Source organism: Clinocottus analis, unplaced genomic scaffold, assembly GCF_023055335.1.
Source record: "Clinocottus analis isolate CAN_PGR_092001 unplaced genomic scaffold, fCliAna1.0.p SCAF_33, whole genome shotgun sequence".
Classification (NCBI taxonomy): domain Eukaryota; kingdom Metazoa; phylum Chordata; class Actinopteri; order Perciformes; family Cottidae; genus Clinocottus; species Clinocottus analis.
This window is the reverse complement of record NW_027176076.1, coordinates 1038143-1056635: the sequence shown is the minus strand read 5'-3', so window position 1 is coordinate 1056635 and position 18493 is coordinate 1038143. Positions and strand designations below refer to the sequence as shown.

The 18493-nt window shown below is 39.1% G+C and overlaps 2 protein-coding genes across 6 annotated transcripts in view; both read left to right on the top strand.

Annotated features, from left to right (window-relative positions):
• tead1b (TEA domain family member 1b) overlaps positions 1–10608 on the top strand; it is a 50153-nt gene extending 39545 nt beyond the window's left edge. For all 5 annotated transcript variants that reach the window (XM_068596016.1, XM_068596014.1, XM_068596015.1 and 2 more), the window contains 8 exons: positions 327–458; positions 722–768; positions 874–932; positions 1999–2123; positions 3347–3520; positions 5910–6050; positions 6190–6342; positions 7366–10608. In XM_068596016.1, coding sequence (XP_068452117.1) covers positions 327–458; positions 722–768; positions 874–932; positions 1999–2123; positions 3347–3520; positions 5910–6050; positions 6190–6342; positions 7366–7479 — 945 coding nt within the window. In that variant the 3' untranslated portion in view covers positions 7480–10608. The remainder of the gene's footprint in view (positions 1–326; positions 459–721; positions 769–873; positions 933–1998; positions 2124–3346; positions 3521–5909; positions 6051–6189; positions 6343–7365) is intronic.
• A 4042-nt stretch (positions 10609–14650) lies between these two features.
• rassf10b (Ras association domain family member 10b) lies at positions 14651–15964 on the top strand. Its single transcript, XM_068596056.1, has one exon. The coding sequence runs from the start codon at positions 14651–14653 to the stop codon at positions 15962–15964; it is 1314 nt and encodes a 437-aa protein (XP_068452157.1).
• The last annotated feature ends 2529 nt before the right edge of the window (positions 15965–18493 follow it).

The following is an 18493-nucleotide window of genomic DNA, read 5'->3' as shown; positions in this document are numbered from 1 at the left end:
ACAGCCTTGATAGAAATGCTGCTGAATTAGTTTTTGAAAGTATTTTATTGGCAGATTAGTCAACAAGCAAACTTTTGTGTAAGTGCATACCACAGCTATTGCACTGTATATTGGAATTGAATAGTCCTTGTTCAGCACATTCCTGTAAAAACACTTAAATAGTGATGTACATGCATCTGCTTTTAACCTGCTTGCAGTTTACTGTTGTGAGAGAGGTCGGTGATGCTTTTAGCGTGTTGTTTGGAGTCTGTTTGTTGCTACTTCTGCAACACGCCTCATCTTCCCCTTCTATGCGAGTGCTAAGCCTTTTGTGACTGCTGTTAAAGGACCAAGCCGTGAAGGACAAAGCCCTCCAGAGCATGGCCTCCATGTCCTCGGCTCAGATTGTTTCTGCCACGGCTATTCACAACAAGCTGGGCCTGCCAGGCATCCCGCGCCCAGCCTTCCCTGGAGCAGGGGTAAGAGCCTTGTCGGCACCCCACTATTGATTCATCCTGTCCAGCTTCGCCCAGGGCGGCCATGGGGCCAACCACATCGACACACGCGCCAAATCACATTACACACTACAGCTTTGCATAACTGCTACTATCAGATAAGCACAATATCAAATGGAGTGTTAGTCAAGATAACTACATCCACTGAACATATAGCTATGATCCAGTTTGATCACAATTGTATGTTCTCTGTTATCTGTTTTATATTAATATATGTAAATCTCCAGTTATGGCAGGGTATGATATCAGCTGGTCAGCCTGGATCCTCACAAGAGTAAGTATCACCCTTCATCAAGGATAACTTGAATTCACAAAAAACGCCACTAAAAGCAACAGATTTAACATAGTATGCTTGTGGGTCTGTCATTCTCTATTGCAGTATTAAGCCTTTCACACAGCACGCCTATCCCATCCAGCCAGTCACAACAGCCATTTCAAGTAAGAATTTACCTGAGTAGAAAACTATTAAAGAAAAATGACTTAAAACGGACATCATGTTGTATAATTGCTGAATCTGAAATATTTGAAATGCAACTTCACACTTTGCTTATTGGAAAAAGTAAAATGTGCTGACTATTCAAATTTGCTCCATCTCCCCGTGAGCATTCCCCTGCTCGGTAAAAAGCATTCAAAAATATTTTTAGCTTTTGAATCTGTTTGAAAAAAAATTGCCAGATTGTCTCACTGTAAAACGAAAATATTGATCGATTGAGATTAAAATACTTTGGACCCCTGACCACAGTTATTAGCGAGGGTGCTCACCAGCAGGTGAAAGCCAACTCCAGATTCACGCTTGTTTTATAACAAGCTTATTTTGCAAGGTGTTTCACTTCACTATGTATCAGGTTTTTAGCCATTTTCGTAGCTTGCTCTTGGATGCTGTTTACGATGTGGCACCTGGCCTCTGCTTTTTTATAGAGGTTGATGCCCAGAAATGTCCCAAACAAAGCAAAATAAGATAATACAGGCAGGGGACTGCCTCTCTACAGATACTCTGCCACACACCTAGATTAGAGGAAATGATTTTTATTCCTATAGATTTTTTTTATGAAAGTTGCTCTTATTTTGCTTTAATTGTAATTGTAATTTAATTTGTATTTAATTTTATATGCACATTTTTGTTTTTAAACCTATCATTCAACATATTTAACCTCATTCCGAAAGCTTTTTTTTGTTCTTTTAAAACTCGCTCATATAAACTAAAGGAAAGAAACCCCAAACTAAAAGGAGCACAATCCACAGATGTATTATTATTAAGTGTTTTTGTGATTTAGGATTGATTTTAATGTATTAATCTTGTGTAAACGTTGGAAAAAGAAGCAGTCATAGATACAGTGGAGATTTATTTTATTTTTTCTCTTTCAGTTATAAATTATTTCTTGCACAGAACTTGCAACAAACTATATATTCTTCTATGTATTGGACTGAGGACTTCTGTGGACAGCTGTACTGTAAAACAACCCACAGACGAAACAAATGTTGTGTTATTCTGGCGTTTCTGTAGGTTATGAGACCACAGCAGCTCCAGCTCCGACAGCACCAGCGTGGCAGGGCCGCTCCATCGGTACGTCTAAACTACGACTGGTGGAGTTCTCCGCCTTCCTCGAGCAACAGAGAGACCCAGACACAGTGAGTGGAGCCCTAAAGTAAAGCATGAAATATCACTATCTCTTGGTGTTCATTCCCACCTCTTATCATCCAGTCCTTTCCTCCATGAATACACTGGGACCTTTTCCCAGGCAGAGAGTCAGCTGAGACGAGGCCAAAACAAGCTGAGAGGGGAGAAGCCCGGCCTGTAGGGACGCAGCATGAAAACCTGCAAAAATAATGAAGGACTGTATATTAATCAGTACCTTAAAAGGCATGCCAAAACTGTATTTATGCGGCAGACTTCAGCTCAGCCAGACGATCCACAGACTCACTGAGTGTGAGTTGACAAATTCAAGTCTCACATTTCTTGTTTGCTTTTGCCATTTTTAGATGTTTGTCCACATTTTCCTGAGCACTTTCCTCTGGTATTACTGCGGCATGACAACAGCCATTAATCTTCCATTCAGCTTGATACTTGAATTTGTTGCATTTGCCCTAAAGGCTACATGCTGGATAGGCGGCTCTGTGAGCTTTTAAACTGAAGTGCAATACCACAGGGTTTCACACGGTCACGACCAGGGCAACGACCCTCTGAAGTCAAATGTTATTCTCTGATTTGCTTCTCTTTCTGATTTCGCTATGCATTGTGGATTTGAGGTTAAATGGATCACAACATGTATCCGTTCATTAAAAAGTTAATGGAATAGAGAAAACACAAAAAGCACTCAAATTTCATTCCATATGGTCAATTTAGGTTGATTGTAGTCGCCTTTGATGCAGAAATGTTGCTTTTCATGTGAGTGAAGACTGAATAATGCTCTAAGAAAATGAATAATTTTACTCTACGTGTTTGCCGAGTCTAACACAGATATTTCTTTCTTCAGATGTATTGAACTATGTGGTTTCATGGCTTTCTTGTTAATGAAGAAGGTCTCAATTTATAAGCTTATAGAATTTGTGTGAAGCAGTCTGGCATTCCCGTCTAGGGTTATTACATACATAAGGGGATCAGTTTGTTTTGAGCTTCAGTGGTTTCCTAATTTCTACATTATAAAACCATGCCGACACGCAAAGCGATCATCGTGAGGTTTTATTGTTATCAATCTAATTCCAGACACCTTTGGAATCAGTTTCAAATTGGCTCATTTTGTTTCGTAAACCGTTCTGTTTTGATGACTCTTGATATGGATACATTGATCATGTTTGATATAATGTGAAATATTTTAAAGTACATTTCTAACGCTATCTATCTTATCTTTCAGTACAACAAGCACCTATTTGTACATATCGGACAGACGAATCATTCCTACAGTGACGCCCTGCTGGAGTCTGTGGACATTCGTCAGATTTATGACAAATTCCCAGAAAAGAAAGGAGGACTGAAGGAGTTGTATGGAAAAGGTCCCCAGAATTCCTTCTTCCTTATAAAATTCTGGGTGAGTGTTACAGCCACAGGGTTGACAAATATTGTATAAAATGTCAGTTTAAAAACTGGATTCTGTTTTTTATGCACATCAGTATTTAATATCATTGTGAAATGTGTAATGGCAGAATCAAGAACATTCTGCTCAGGTTCGTCTTTAGTGATTGGGTGTAATCAGTCTACACAGAAGAGATTGCTCTCTTAATGTTTGCAGAATGCTCTCGGCTATATTTGGACTTGCATAGCAGGAGAGCTTTTGATCAAAGCGGTCACTAATTCAATGTAATATCTCCAAACAATGGAGTGACCTGGTTGCACTCCTAATGGCTGTTTAAACATTGCATGTATTTCCTCCGTGATGCAAAATGCTAACTAGCGGCAGCCAACAAAGTAGGACCGTATGCTCTTGGACCAAGTCCCCTCAAATTCCTTTTGAAGTAACCGACCAATCTAAATTTCAAATGAAAGGCAGAATCTGCACAATAATGAATGTATAACTGCTTCGTTTAATGAAGGAGCAGAATGTTGTAGGAGGATGTCTCCTCTTTTTGAATCCATAATGAACAGGATGTTCAGGGCATAGAAAGACTGCACACCGGGAGTAGCCCAGTTCAACCGTGTTAATCAGTCTTTTAACATAACTTCATTTAGTCCTCTTTAGAATCTTGTTTCCGATAAGGACACATGTACATGCTTCTTCAGATGTAGCCGAGTTCTAATTTGATATGCAATGTACATGTTTAATTTTGACCGCTCTTGTCTTGATTAGACAATGACAAAGAAAATTAACATTTTTCAATTTCACATTTAAACCAAATTCTGACTTTCTCTTCCAATTTCATCCTGGATACAGTTTATAGAATGCACTTAATGTTAGTCTGTATGTGTGTTGTGTTTGTAGTTATTCAAGAAACCAGGGGTTTGTAGAGACCAAAAACTTAAATACAGTCGTCCCTCGCTATAACGCGGTTCACCTTTCGCGGACTCGTTGTTTCGTGGATTTTTTTTTTGTTTTACAGCGTACAGTTTGAACGCGCATTGTGTTCTGCGCCCTCATTCAGCTGAGGGACTGTACTGTACACCTTGTCAATCAGTGTCCTCCGTGCAGCGTCTCCTGTACAGGACAGAATACGTTCGGTACAGAATATGTCCGAGTAAAAAGTCAGCAGAGCGGCGTCCGGACAAAGAGGCACGGTCAGAGGACCTCGTAGATTGATCATTAAAATGAAATTTGTTAAACAAGTTTGGGCTTATTTTTTTTAAATCCACGAAACTTTGAGAGTGTTTAAATAAGAGAGAAATTTGAGAAAATGTTAATGCCTGTCTGAGAAAAGTGTATAAAAGTGTGTGGTTAGTGGTTTTACGGCCTTAAAACATGTATAATAATGGTAAAAAATAAAGCTCACTACTTCGCAGATTTCGTCTATCGCGGGTTATTTTTAGAACGTATCCCCCGCGATAAACGAGGGACCCCTGTATACCCTTTCTCCGTAAATCATCGATGTGTAAATAATTTCTTAAATAAATATTATTGTTATTACAGGTTCAAAGAGCATTTCTCTTCAAAAAAACTAAATATGTGTTTATGTTTTGTAATGTGTTCCTTGATGAGTTGTTTAACCAGCATTAGCTGTCCGTTTTTAGCTGTGAGAAGCTCCTCCATTTCCTTTGTGTTTGCATTGTTGGAAAGTAGTGTGCATTAATGACACATTTAAAAAATGGGGGCTTAGAGGACTCTTAATTTACTTAGTTGTGTCATTTTTTATCAAAACTTGGTTAAACAATTAGTATATTGGTATATCAGCTGATATATTTTGCCATTAGTGTATATGTCAGCTCATAATAATAAGTAGTAGAACAAAAATGCCATGTCAGGTTTGAGGTCATTCAGAACGACAATGTCTATTACATAGTTTGTCCACCAGAGAGCGCTGAGTTTTCAACTGCAAAATGTCCTGATGATGGATTTTGGTCTTAGAGCTTTAGAAACATCAGTCCAAGGGTTTTCATATCTAGAGTGTTTATTTATATTGAAAAATTGGCTACTTAATATCCTTTTAAAAGCTGAATTGGATATGTTACAGATAATCCACTTGAATGGGCATTACACAGATGTAATCACTGGGATCCTTGATAATAGCATTTTTCATTGGTTGTTACTATCCAAAAAATAATATACACACAGGCTTGTTGTTGTTATTGTTGTTATATGAAAAACCTCACAAAGGTTCCCAAAACATAATTTCTCAATTCATTTAGTCCATCTCTTTTCTGCTGTACAACTTGTCAACATTGTACTCATATTTTATTTCACCATTTACACTGTATTTACCTCTTTGTACACCTAAATACATATAATAATTGTCACTGACTGCTCATTTTTATGTTCCTTTTTCGCCCAGGCGGACTTGAACTGCAACATTCAAGATGATTCTGGATCTTTCTACGGAGTGACGAGTCAGTACGAGAGCTCAGAGAACATGACCATTACGTGCTCGACCAAGGTCTGCTCCTTTGGCAAGCAGGTGGTTGAGAAAGTTGAGGTATGAACTCAAGTCTGTTCATTCTGGGAATCAGAACAATAACTGAAGGATGTGAATAACAAAGAGTATCTACACAACAGCAATATATTTTTAGGGTACATACTATTTTAATTGATACATTTTTTCTCTTTTTCCTCAGACGGAATATGCACGGTTTGAGAATGGACGCTTTGTCTACCGGATAAGTCGGTCTCCCATGTGTGAATACATGATCAACTTCATCCACAAACTAAAACATCTGCCAGAAAAATATATGATGAACAGCGTGCTGGAGAACTTCACTATCTTATTGGTAATCACTACATTTACCTGAGTGGGCGAGAGCCTTCTCCAGGACACTCATTCTTCTTCTTTTGCTGTCAGGGTGTGTTGGCGGGCTGGAGGGGTTGACACTGAGCCTTGAGATGAGTTCCTCTCGTTCCTGCATTGTTCTCATTCCACAGGGGATGAAACGCAGTGTGAGGAGGCTCATTATCTGCAGGGGAAAAGGGAGGAAACGAGGGCGAGAGAAACTCCTTTTATTAGCCATCACAAGGGGCCTTACAGTATCATTCAGAACTCCAGAGAGATCAAAAAACAAATAAAAAGACATATATATTTACATGGTGGGAGGGGGGGCATCTGAAACTCAAAAATATTTATTCATTCAAGCCTTAAGAGGTGTTTCCCAAGGCTTTATGTTGGAAATTATAACTATATATATATATATATATATATATATATATATATATATATATATATATATATATATATATATATATATATAGATAGATAGATAGATAGATAGATAGATAGATAGATAGATACACACACACACACACACACACGCACAATACATCTTCAAAAGCTCTAAAATATTCATTAGGAACTAAAACTGACGCATATTGTATAGTACCAGTTTTTCTATATCTGAGCTGGGCTGAGGAGACAGATGCTAAACAAAGTGTTTCAGACTGTGGGGGAATACAGGTAAATTCATACAGACAGTATGGTATGAGAACAATAATGTGTTTTAAACATCAAAGCACAGTAAAATGTTGTTGTAGAAACCCCAAATCTAGGTATGAACCTTGTTTAACCCTTTAACTTCCACCCAGTAACTGAAAGCTGTTGACTGCTGACTTTCTACATATAAAACATTTCTATTGTCATTTATTCTTTGTGATCTATGTGTTTTTCAATATACAGAATGCACTTATAAACAGTGAACTATGTCGAGTTTGATTTTATACCTGTGTCTTTTGTTTAAAATATATGGCAACTCCTTGAACACGTGTACTTCGCCACTAGAAAATCACCGTCTGTTCTCTTGCAGGTGGTGACAAATAGGGACACCCAGGAGACACTGCTGTGTATGGCGTGTGTGTTTGAGGTTTCAAACAGCGAGCACGGCGCCCAACATCATATCTACAGACTGGTAAAGGAATGAGCGCCTCCGAGCTTCCCCTCCCCTAATCGCCCCTCTTTTCATGGACTTACCAACCTCAAGACAAGTGGCAGTGCCTCTACCTGAAAGTCACACCTACAATGCTTTTTGGTCATGGTATTGGGTGAAGTCAGTTGTTATACATTTGTTTTAATATAAAGTGTTTGTTATTTGACTGCAGCTGTGAATTGCGGTACAGTTGTCTTATGTTTAATTACAAGGATTCTCGTTTAAAAGATGTTGAGTTGGTCACTGTTGGGTATAAATGTGGCCGTTTTAAAAGAATTTACTAGATTAATTTGGTAAATGGAACTATGTGTGCTGTCTTCTTCTGCTTTGTTGTGTAGATTAAGAAGAAACAAAAAGGATGCTGGCTTTTTCTTTCAGCAGCCTGATGTGGTCTGTGTAATATGTTTGAGTGTTTTTCGTGCGTCTGTAGTTGATCATTTGTGAGCATCCATACTGTAGATATACAGACATGCACCCACAGCCAATAGATTTTCCAAAGAAACATAACTAACAAAACACTACATGGACCGTTGGAAGCAAGTGCTTATGAATATTGCTGAATTACTGCTATTTCTTTTAAGGAAACTCTGCTTTCAGTGGTATGCGTATCCCTGTTGAAGCACTTCAAGTCTTAGACACTAATAACAGAATTATTGCACTGTGAAAATACTAAAATAATTTTGCCTGCATCTGCTCTCTAAATGTAGAAAGTCTTACCAACTACTAAGCATTTCTGTGCGGCACACCTTTTCTGTGCGATAAGTCTTTTCTCTGTGACAACTGACGGGAGGAGTTTAGATTTTAGATGGGTAAAAGTACTGCGCAAATTACTCAAAACAAGTCTCTCATCTTGTCCAAAAGCACTTTGTTCCTCCGCTTGGACTTGCCTTAGTGATGCTTACTTTTTTTTTCTGTTCAAGCTGTGGTTTGAGAAGAATATCTTCAATAATCAGTACACTATGAATCACGTTTAGACAGAAGGCCTTTGTTTCGTACACTGTGGCTTTGCCCCCTTAAAGGCTCAAAATATCGCTTCCCTCTGGGACGCTGGTGTAAGAACTCCAAACCAGAGTGGTGCTGCCTTCATGTTCACACGATGTTCACATGTTTCTGTGGCCTACGCCGATCTCGAGCCTTAAACATGTTATAGCTGTGAGAACTCCAAAAGATGCCCCTTGAACTGTGATCTCTACGCAGGAAGACTCTTTTATGTTTGCGTTCTGTACGAAATCCACAATCTCATCTGCCAAAGTGTAGATGTACAGTGCCTTAGAATACACTAACATTACCCATTGCTTTGTTTTAATATCACTTTTGTGGATCAAACAGGCAAAAATAACATACAGCTATGTTACGTGGTACATCTTCACATCTGCAAAATTATGTTTTCTCCAATACACTCCTATAAATACAGTTTGTGTTCAAGTGTGCACATTTAAGCTCAGAAACGGTTATAACACAGGTTATATTTTCCTCTAACTCTGTAAATGTTCTATCAGCGTTTTTTTCTAAGAGTGTACTATAAACACAGACTGACTGCCTTTCCTGTCATAAAAGACCAAAAATACAGAGATACAGTTAATCTTTTGTCCTGTCCTGCATGGTAGCAAGGAAGTGCCTTTGGTATACAATTTCCAGCTTCAAAAAGATCAAACAGAAATTTTAAATTCAATGTTGCTAGACCAAAAATGAGACATACATGAAACCAATCACCACATTGCCTTTTTTAAGGATTATTATGACAGCAGGAGGAAAGTTGGTTACTGGTTAAAAAAAAAAGAAAAGAGAGGGAGATAAATGATATATTCATTTTCATTGATTTCACAAATGATGTATTTGAAGAAAAACAATTTCTTTGCTTGAGGTCAAAGACTGAAAGGCCTGATGATAACAGACAGCTGCTGACTGCATGCAGGATGTCAACTCGTACGGACACCTCAGCTGTTTGCTCCATGCACACTTGCAGGTTCAAGTGTGTTTTTAAAAAGGTTTTAGGAAACATGGTCTCTTCTCTTCTGCGTTCACGCACTCGCACAATGTGAAAATATCACAAGGTTACCTTTGAGACACAGCTGTGATGTCCTCGAGGGACTGACACAAGCTTTTATAATTTATCTTTCAGAACAAAAAAGGGAACTTTATTTAATGAGTGTATACTACAAATCATATACCTTTTAATGTGGTTGAAATTGTTTCCAAAACCTGTTTGAGATGCTGTTTCAGAAACATCAAGGTTGATGCTTTGCACCATAACGACCATAGCTACTCATACAATTATATAGTATTTTAATGGAAGAAGCTCTAAATAATTGCAGACAATGTCTTTAGTGGATGGAGATAAAGTTCAATCAATCATTCAGTATTTTGCCACAGTCCTGTGGACACTGTGGAGTTTTAATAGGCTTTCTTTTCTTTACGTTTACCCCGTGTATCTGTTCACATTTATTGATTACCTAGTGAGATGTTTTCTTCTTGTACTTGTATCCAGTTGTACTTGGTTTTGTGATGACATTGTCTGTATATTGCAAGCCCAATAAGGTGGTATAATGATGTTGCTGCTGCACTGCTGGTACTTTTTTACATGTCGTATCAACACTAAAACAGCAGGACTGACACTTTCGATGACACGAATGTCTGGTGGACCATTTGAGGAGAAAATGGACACATTAAAAAAAAATCACCCACGTCGAGGACTCATGATATAAACATATCAGCAGTTTAGCTCTTGTTATTTGTAATTCTGTCAAAAGAGTAGGTACTGGTACCTTTTTGTCTTATAACCATTTCCAGATGGTGGCTTTAAAGTGATTTTTCACATAGCTCACATATAGTTGTCATACACACATTTGGGTTTTGTGTGCAGACTTGTTTTGTTTTTTTTTGTAAAAAGGTGCTTTGTACAAAATTATATATCTTAGCTTTTCTTGGTACAGATGTGTGATGTCTTTTCGTATCCATGACAGTGAAGTGTTGGGAGCAAAGGAGAGAAAAGAAGCTCTGCTATGTTTCTGTTTCTGTGCATTTGGTCTTGTCTTTGCTCCGTAACATTATGATGCCTTCTTGATAATGGTAGTTTTTTTTTAGCTTTCTAGATACTTTGTATGTATACAATATTGAAGTTAAATAAATCTGAAAATAGATTGCCTGCTTGTGTTGTCACTTCAGTCAAACGTTCAGGGTTCGGAAGCAATCGGCACCGTTTGAGTATTAACTGAGAAAGCAGTATTGCATGAGTCTGAGGCCCCATTTAACTCTTTAAATGCAGACACCTCAGCTCAACAGTAGATGGAGCCTGTCACTTGCTTCATATTTAACCGTCTGTGTCCCTGTTTCACATGTAAAACAACTATATCATATTTCTATGTATGCTGCTGTAGTGACAGAAACCATCACCAGAGGGAGACATTGTTTAATTTGAAGAAACGTCACTATTTGTTTTTAGTGAAACCCCTTAGTCGAGGCACCAGGGAATAGTATATTGTGTGTAATTAAAGTTCTGTCACATAAAACATTAGAAAGAAAACCTTTGTCGCTGTCATCTACTGACAGCAGAAATAGAGACCAAATATGAAAAGGATCAACCAATAATTATTCAGAGTTTGTCAACTAAAATTGAAAATATTTTTTCTGTTTTCCTGCTTTGTTCACACATGTTATTGACAAAAACAAAGTCAGATAATATTTTAATTATAGCGTTTGTTCCTGTGTTTTTGGAGTAAACCTTAATAGGCAATGCTGGCTCTGTCCAAGGAGTTCAAGTTGGCAATTCAAAAGGCACGTAAAATAACTCACAACCCAACATGTTGTCTGCAGAATATCTGATAAAAAATGTTTAATATAAAGTGGTGCCAAAGGGCCAGGAGAAAACTGAATAGTTTTTGAAGTATGTAGCACCATCATATGTAAATTTATACACCACTTTATACTTAGACTAATAGTTCCTGAATTGCGGGGAGTACCAGCAAAATGATTTATTCTGGATGATGGAGTTCAAGGCCATCGATGTGCATACGTGTGCTCTGAGTGATCCTGCATATTTGTACTTTCATGTTGCACTGACTGCACCAATATCATGCCTTTTAATGATAGGGTTGTTCATCTTCTTTAAAAACCATGTTGATATATTCTTTGAAATTATATTTACATTCCGACAGAAACCAATTAATCAAATACTCTGACAAAAGAAACTGGACTGACCTGCGTCTGCCCGTCCTGTCTGTTAAAACAAATAGCGGTGTGTTTAGTATATGTTCACCGTGATTAATTAGGTAAGTCTCTTTAAATCGACGAGCAGTCAGTTTGGCAACTTACCTACAGCAGCTTTGTTCTTGCGATGTCATGAGATAAAGCGTTTTCACTGTAACGAACCATCTAGCGCAGTGGTTTTCAAACTGTGGGGCATGACCCTCTGGTACCTTGCTCAAGGACACTTCAACATGCAAACTATGGGCACCAGGGATCCCATCGGCTACCTTGTGGTTTCAGGACGAACACTCTCCCCCTGTACTTTTGTGTAATTCTTGACGTACGCCGTTAAAAGGTTACAATGTGCATGTGCAACTCACCGATTCCTGGTGTTTCGCTAAAAGCCTTTGTGAGATCTCCGTGAGGTCTTTTCTGCTGCTGCGTCTCTTAAAACAGAAAACAGACTTAAGCTCAACATTGAGCATGAGTTGAGAGTGGCCGTATTAAGTCAACAACCCCATTTAAAAAATATTTGTAGAGTAAAGCAGCTTATTGCAGCCATTAATACTGACACAACATAATGCTCATACATCTGCACTCCTTTTGTTTTGCACAGATTAAACATTATTGTTATCATCTTGAAACTAGTGCATAACAGGTTATTTACAGCCACAATAAGTAATTTCTTTATCAATTATTAGTTATGTTTTGCACGAATAGAACTTTATTTGCATTGTTCTAACAAAGTGATTGCACATGCTAGTTTTTGTCTGATGGAGAAATCTTGTTTAATGCAATTTTCTTTAATATACTTTTTGAAAAAACAAGGATGGAGAAGTCACAAAATGTTGTACCATTTTGTTCCGATGTTGTTGGGGCAGTAGGGCCCGAACATTTCCCTTCCTCCAGAGTGGGGCGTGACAGAAAAAGTTTGAGAACCACTGATCTAGAGTGTGTGGAAAACTAGTTTCATTGGAAAAGAGTTGTCAACACTGGGATGGGTTTTTTAGTTAGACACATTTTCCAATCTACAGTACTCTTGTTAGTTGTTGAAGATTAACAATCGTGCAAATCCAGGTAAAGATTAGCAACACTTTATGAGATATGACATATTCAGAGGATACAGTGCTTTCAGGTTGCAAATTAGTTTTTTGGGCTCTGGTCTGACAACTGGCGACTTGTCCAGGGTGAACCCTGCCTTGTCCATTTACAGCTGGGATCGGCTCCAGTGCCCCGCAACTCTAAACAGGGTAAGCGGTTTGGATAATGGATGGATGGATGTCTGACAAGACTCTGCAGTGTATACCAACCACTAGTGACCCTCTCTCACACACAAAGTAATCCTAACGCCATAAGAATAAAACCAATCATATATTCTGACACCACAAGATGCATGAGTAAAAGCTGGCACACCTCTTACACAACAAGATTATCCAGTACTTGGAGCAGCAGCCTTGACGACCCCTAAATGCTCAGGATCTCTGGCTTTTCTTGAAGACGAAGGTGAGCAGCAGTGTGCTTTGCAACCTAAACTCATATATTTATGACCCACCAAGGCTGAAATTTGAAAGGCTCAATGAGACGGATAAAGATGAATAAATGAAAGGCTAAAAGGCTCAAAATGATAAATTATTGCATTTTAAAAAGACATCCCTTTCCTTTTAAACACATCATCAGACCAAGCAAAGCAGTAGTTTTACCTTACATTTATCCAACATTCAGTGAATACTCTTTTTTGGCGGGCGTTTTAAACCCATGTGGTTAACCTGAAGGTGTCATTTATATGATCCAAAATTCAGTTCAGTTTATTTTGTATAGCCCAAACTCACAAGTGCAATTTACAACATTTACAATCTGTACACATAACATCCCTGTCCTGGGACCTCACATCGGATCAGGAAAAACCCTCCAAAAAATAGGATGAATGTGACCTGAATGAACAACGTCATCCAGTTACAGCACATTCAATGAATATGACAGAAATTATTCATATAATGAGTAGTAGGCATACATGATCCAGATGATCATGATCCATTTCAGCGGAAGGAAGTAGAAAGGAGGGGCATCAGAAGCGTGCAGGAGCGGCAAATATTTGTCCCCGAGCACTCAGATCAACGGTAACAAACTGACTGAATATTCAGATCATCGAACACAAACGTGTAACCCGGCACAAGGTCACCTAGCTGTCCTGTGGTGCTGATTCATTTTTACTTTAGCATATAGCTTTTCCTTTGGAAAGCAACATTACATTACAAAACGGTGCTATATAAAGGGTATTATGATTATTATGCTAAACAGGTCTGTACTGTCAGTACATTCACTGTTTGTAAATGAACACAAGCAGTCAAAGAAGGAAACCAGGTGTTTCCCTCAGGAGTCCCTAAAATAAATGCAAGCTCAAACGCCATGCATTTATTTTATAAAATCTAATTTACTTTAAAAAATATATATATATGATATGATTTCCCATTGGCACTTGAGGTAATACTACTCAGCTTTGGAGGCTACCTTTTCTATGTTCTTAAATCATGAATTGTTGAATGTTTATTGACGTGTTGTGTTGTACTCAGTTCAATTTTGAAACCAAATTGAGCATATTTTATGTTAACCATCTTCATAATGAACACTTAGGTCAAGGTTTAAACGGTGCGAGGACCCTTTATCATTTCATTAAGAGCATTGGATACAATAACCATCATACACCTCCAACTGTCACAGAAAATAATAACGGGTTGCTGACGCTTACTGGTGGCAGTCATGTGATCACAGCAGAGGCAGCCTCGTGAGAGAAGACCTTAATGTGGCCCCATGAAAGAGCACAGAAGGACACATGAGACCTCAAACCTTCAGCTCCATCATCAACATCTCGCGTCCGGAACGCAGCGCGCATGCACAGAGGAGATGCCACGGCTGCGCTTTCCTCCTCAAATGTGGATTTAAGTTGGGTTTTTAAACGAAAAGAAGAAACACGGGTTAACAGATGATCGCGATGGAGGAAAGTAAGATATCGTTGTGGGTCTGCCGAGAAGAGAAACTTGTCTTCGGCTTGTCAAAGCGGACAACCTGCGCTGAAGTTGTCAAAGTGCTTCTGGAGGACCAGCACTCACAGCCCAGCCTCTCCACAGCTGCATGCCCACAGTCTTACTGTATCGTGGAGAAATGGAGAGGTTTCGAGAGGATTTTACCGAACAGAACAAAGATTTTGCGGCTTTGGGTGGCGTGGGGAGAGGAGCAGAGGAATGTGAAGTTTGTGTTGGTGAAAAGCGAGGTGTCTTTGGCGAGCCACGGAGCCCGGAGCGCAGAGGCGCGCGTGGTGCTCAGTAAACACAGCCCCTGTGTTACCAATGATGCAAGGTCTCCCATGGGTGGCATCCCGCCCGAGAAACAGCGTCGTGTTGTTAGGAAAGCTTTCAGAAAGTTGGAGAAGATCAATAAAAAGAGAGTGAAGAGAGACGCCTCCTCTGCGGAAAAGATGGAAACTTTGGTCCATCTTGTCATTTCTCAGGATCATACCATCCGTCAGCAAATCCAGAGGATTACAGAGCTGGATACAGACATCGAAATGTGCGAGGCAAAGGTGCATTTTGACAGAATTAAAAGACACGGGCTTAATTATGTACAAGACACGTATTTACTGGATGCTCATGCGGCTTCCAGTCGAAATGGTGACAAAATGTCTTCGGCTGAAATTCTTGCCAACTTTGAAGAGTATGTCCGGCAGTGTGAGGAGGTGGTTCGACTCCAAGAGGAGTTGTGGGAGCAGGAAGCCCTCATAGATATTTTCACGGTGCAGGTGCAGGAGGAGCTGAACCACCGCTGGATGCAGCGGAGGAAAGAGCAGCTGCAGAGCGAGGGCGCAGCATCCCCGTCCGGCACCGAGGCAGACACAGCGCCAGAAAACGAGCTGTTTTTGGAAGAAGAGAGGATCAGAACACAACTAGATGCGAGTTTATACGTCGGTCTGCGCCTCAACACGGATTTAGAAGCTATTAAGAGCGATTTAGAGCTGACCCAGGAGATTTGCGGTGCGAGGGAGAAGGAGATGAGGGATTTGCTGGAGAAAGTAAACACTTTGGATATAGATGAAGGGACAGTCAGTGAGGAGAGATGCAGCCACGGGACAGATGATAAGATGGGGATGACGAGCACTTTGGAGAGAAAAAGCGAGTGGGTGGAGCAGGCCAGGGGTCTGTCCAAAGATCACAGTGTGAATGACGACGACTCAGACACTGGCTTGAGTTCTCTGCACAGTCAGGACTCAGACAGCCACCCTGTGTGGGAGTCACTGGTTTAGGATGAATCTGACACTGCTTATCATTTTTCAACCTCAACAGCCTCAGGGATCGTATGTACTCTGAAGTAAACATGGATGACAAACTGCATTTATCTTATGTTATGGTGTGTTTTATGTTGTATCTTCATATGACATCATGACAATCCTCACATTATCATATATGTTTATAACATCCATCTAAGAACTATATGTTTTTATTTGTTGGGGTAATACATGTTGATCTCACCAAGAAAGTTGTTTTTTTTTACATACAAATAAAAGCTGTTTTTGAAACTTTATCTTATTTGTTTCTTTTTGGACGTTCGAGTCAGGAAAGCGAAAGAGATGATGCCGAAATCATTCTCTGATCATTTTCACAGCATCTGAATAAATACCTTAGAGACAGCAGGGCGACACAGCCAAAACACAAAGTCAAAGGTGTTTGGGATCTTTCTGCAGATTGTGAACAACATCTCAGCGATCACTGTGACCCCGACACCGAGTGATAAAGAACACATAATAACATCGAAACATCTCAAGCAGAAATAACTTCCAACAGATGAGAAGACATTGTACTGCAGAGACACATCATGAAAGCTTTATTCCCCAGATGATCAGTGACTAGGTCATTCAGAGTTAAGACATCAGCACACAGCCCCTACATATAATCTGTCAACTGCTTAAAAAAAGGAAGACACTTTACCCTTAATTTTCCCAAATTGCCTGTTCTTGAGTAACTGTTTTTCAAAACATTTCTAGCATGACTAATTCTATTTACCAAGAAAGAAAACACATTGGTCCTAAACCAGGCAACTGAGAGCCCTTTCAAGGCTTCTTCCGTGGTCATTAGGAAAAAGATGATGCATCCGAATATTATTGACCTCCAAGGCTAGTGATAACTAATGATGCCTGATAGGTATTGTCATTGATTCTGGCCTTAGCGGATTGACGATACAGATCCACATTAAAGCAACATTTTTTGCCAGTTTCATTACAAAAAAATCAAAAAATTCTACTATCTATTGATTCAGTCACAGTGACCCTTAACATAATTTGTATATCACAGCCTCTATGGCTTCAATCATAAAAACTATTCCAATGAGCTTCAAGAAGTATACAGATTTTAAATGTGGAAAAGAGAACACTGCTATTGGATCAGTAGCGTATTGTATCAAGAGAGAAAAGTTGTATCAGTGCTTTTCCTATTAATAACTTAATATCCTATAGATATAAGTGGTTTATTATTGCTGCAGATATATAGTTCACAGTTTAATGTTAACAGTAGTGTTTTCACATTGTATGATATTCATTATTCTCCACATATTCAGGCTCATGTGTTATTGAGTCTAAACATGTGCTCCTAGTTTTCCATTAACTGGTTAATTCTAAATAATTATACCTCTGGTTTTCAGAGTTGCTATTGTCAAACAAATATAGTATAATTTCAGCTCATGAAACGTGGTAGACGCTTTTATATTACTGCTGTCTGAGCTGAACTCGAAATAACACTGTACAGATGACAAAGTTCTGATTTAGATTTGTAGCCATATAACATCGTTCAAGGCAAAAAGGCTCCGTTTATATTCAGCACAGTACACATAACATCTGTTACAGCCACTGAAAAACTCCTGCTTAACTTTATACAGAAAAGATGACATCACTGCTCATTGCTGTATTCATGTATAGTTTCTTAGCTCAGTGCTAAAGAATAGAAAACATTAAAACAGCATCAGAAAAAGTATTGAGTTTCCACTCTTGATAAAGTGCAGCTTGAATACACAGTAATACATTAAAGTTACTACCTGTGTCCCAGGAATTGTCTTGTGAGCTAGCTCCATTAGATAGGAGCATGAAGGAAGGAAATATATATATATATATATATATATATATATATATATATACAATATGCACGCGCGCGCGCACACACACACACACACACACACACACACACACACACACACACACACGCAATCTTACGTGGCTTGTATATGGGGCAGCGTCATTGTCAAACAAGAGGAGTGTTGTATTACAGGCCTGCTGAATGGCGGCCTTCCTGCCTCTTGACACACAGCAGCACTCACTGGCTCTTTTTTCATTTGCCACTTTGTTACACAGAGGAACATAAATTAGCCTGACCTGATAAAAAAAAAACCTTATCTCACACTTGACAAGCACAAATGTAATAGGCGTGCGTACAGTATCCCCAGAGGAAAACATGGATGTCTTCTTTGGATTATGTGACGTGTCCCCAGAAACTCGAGAGGAAATTCAGGATTCTGACGTGTCCTCCTCTCAAGCTTTTTGCTGAGCTGGCATGGTAAAAGACACAATAGGTTTTAAAGATTGTCATAAAATATTTTTTTTCCTACGTCTGAAAGCCTATTTGTGTCTGTTATCACAAAACTGCATCCGAAATTCAGTCTTTTCTGGCATGTGAATACACATGTTCAACTCACGTCCCTCTGCACGCTAACAAAAGTCGTGTCAGGCCCTAAGAAAGGAAATGTCACAGTCTTTGTTCTGGCGTCATCACAGGGTTCACAGGTCATG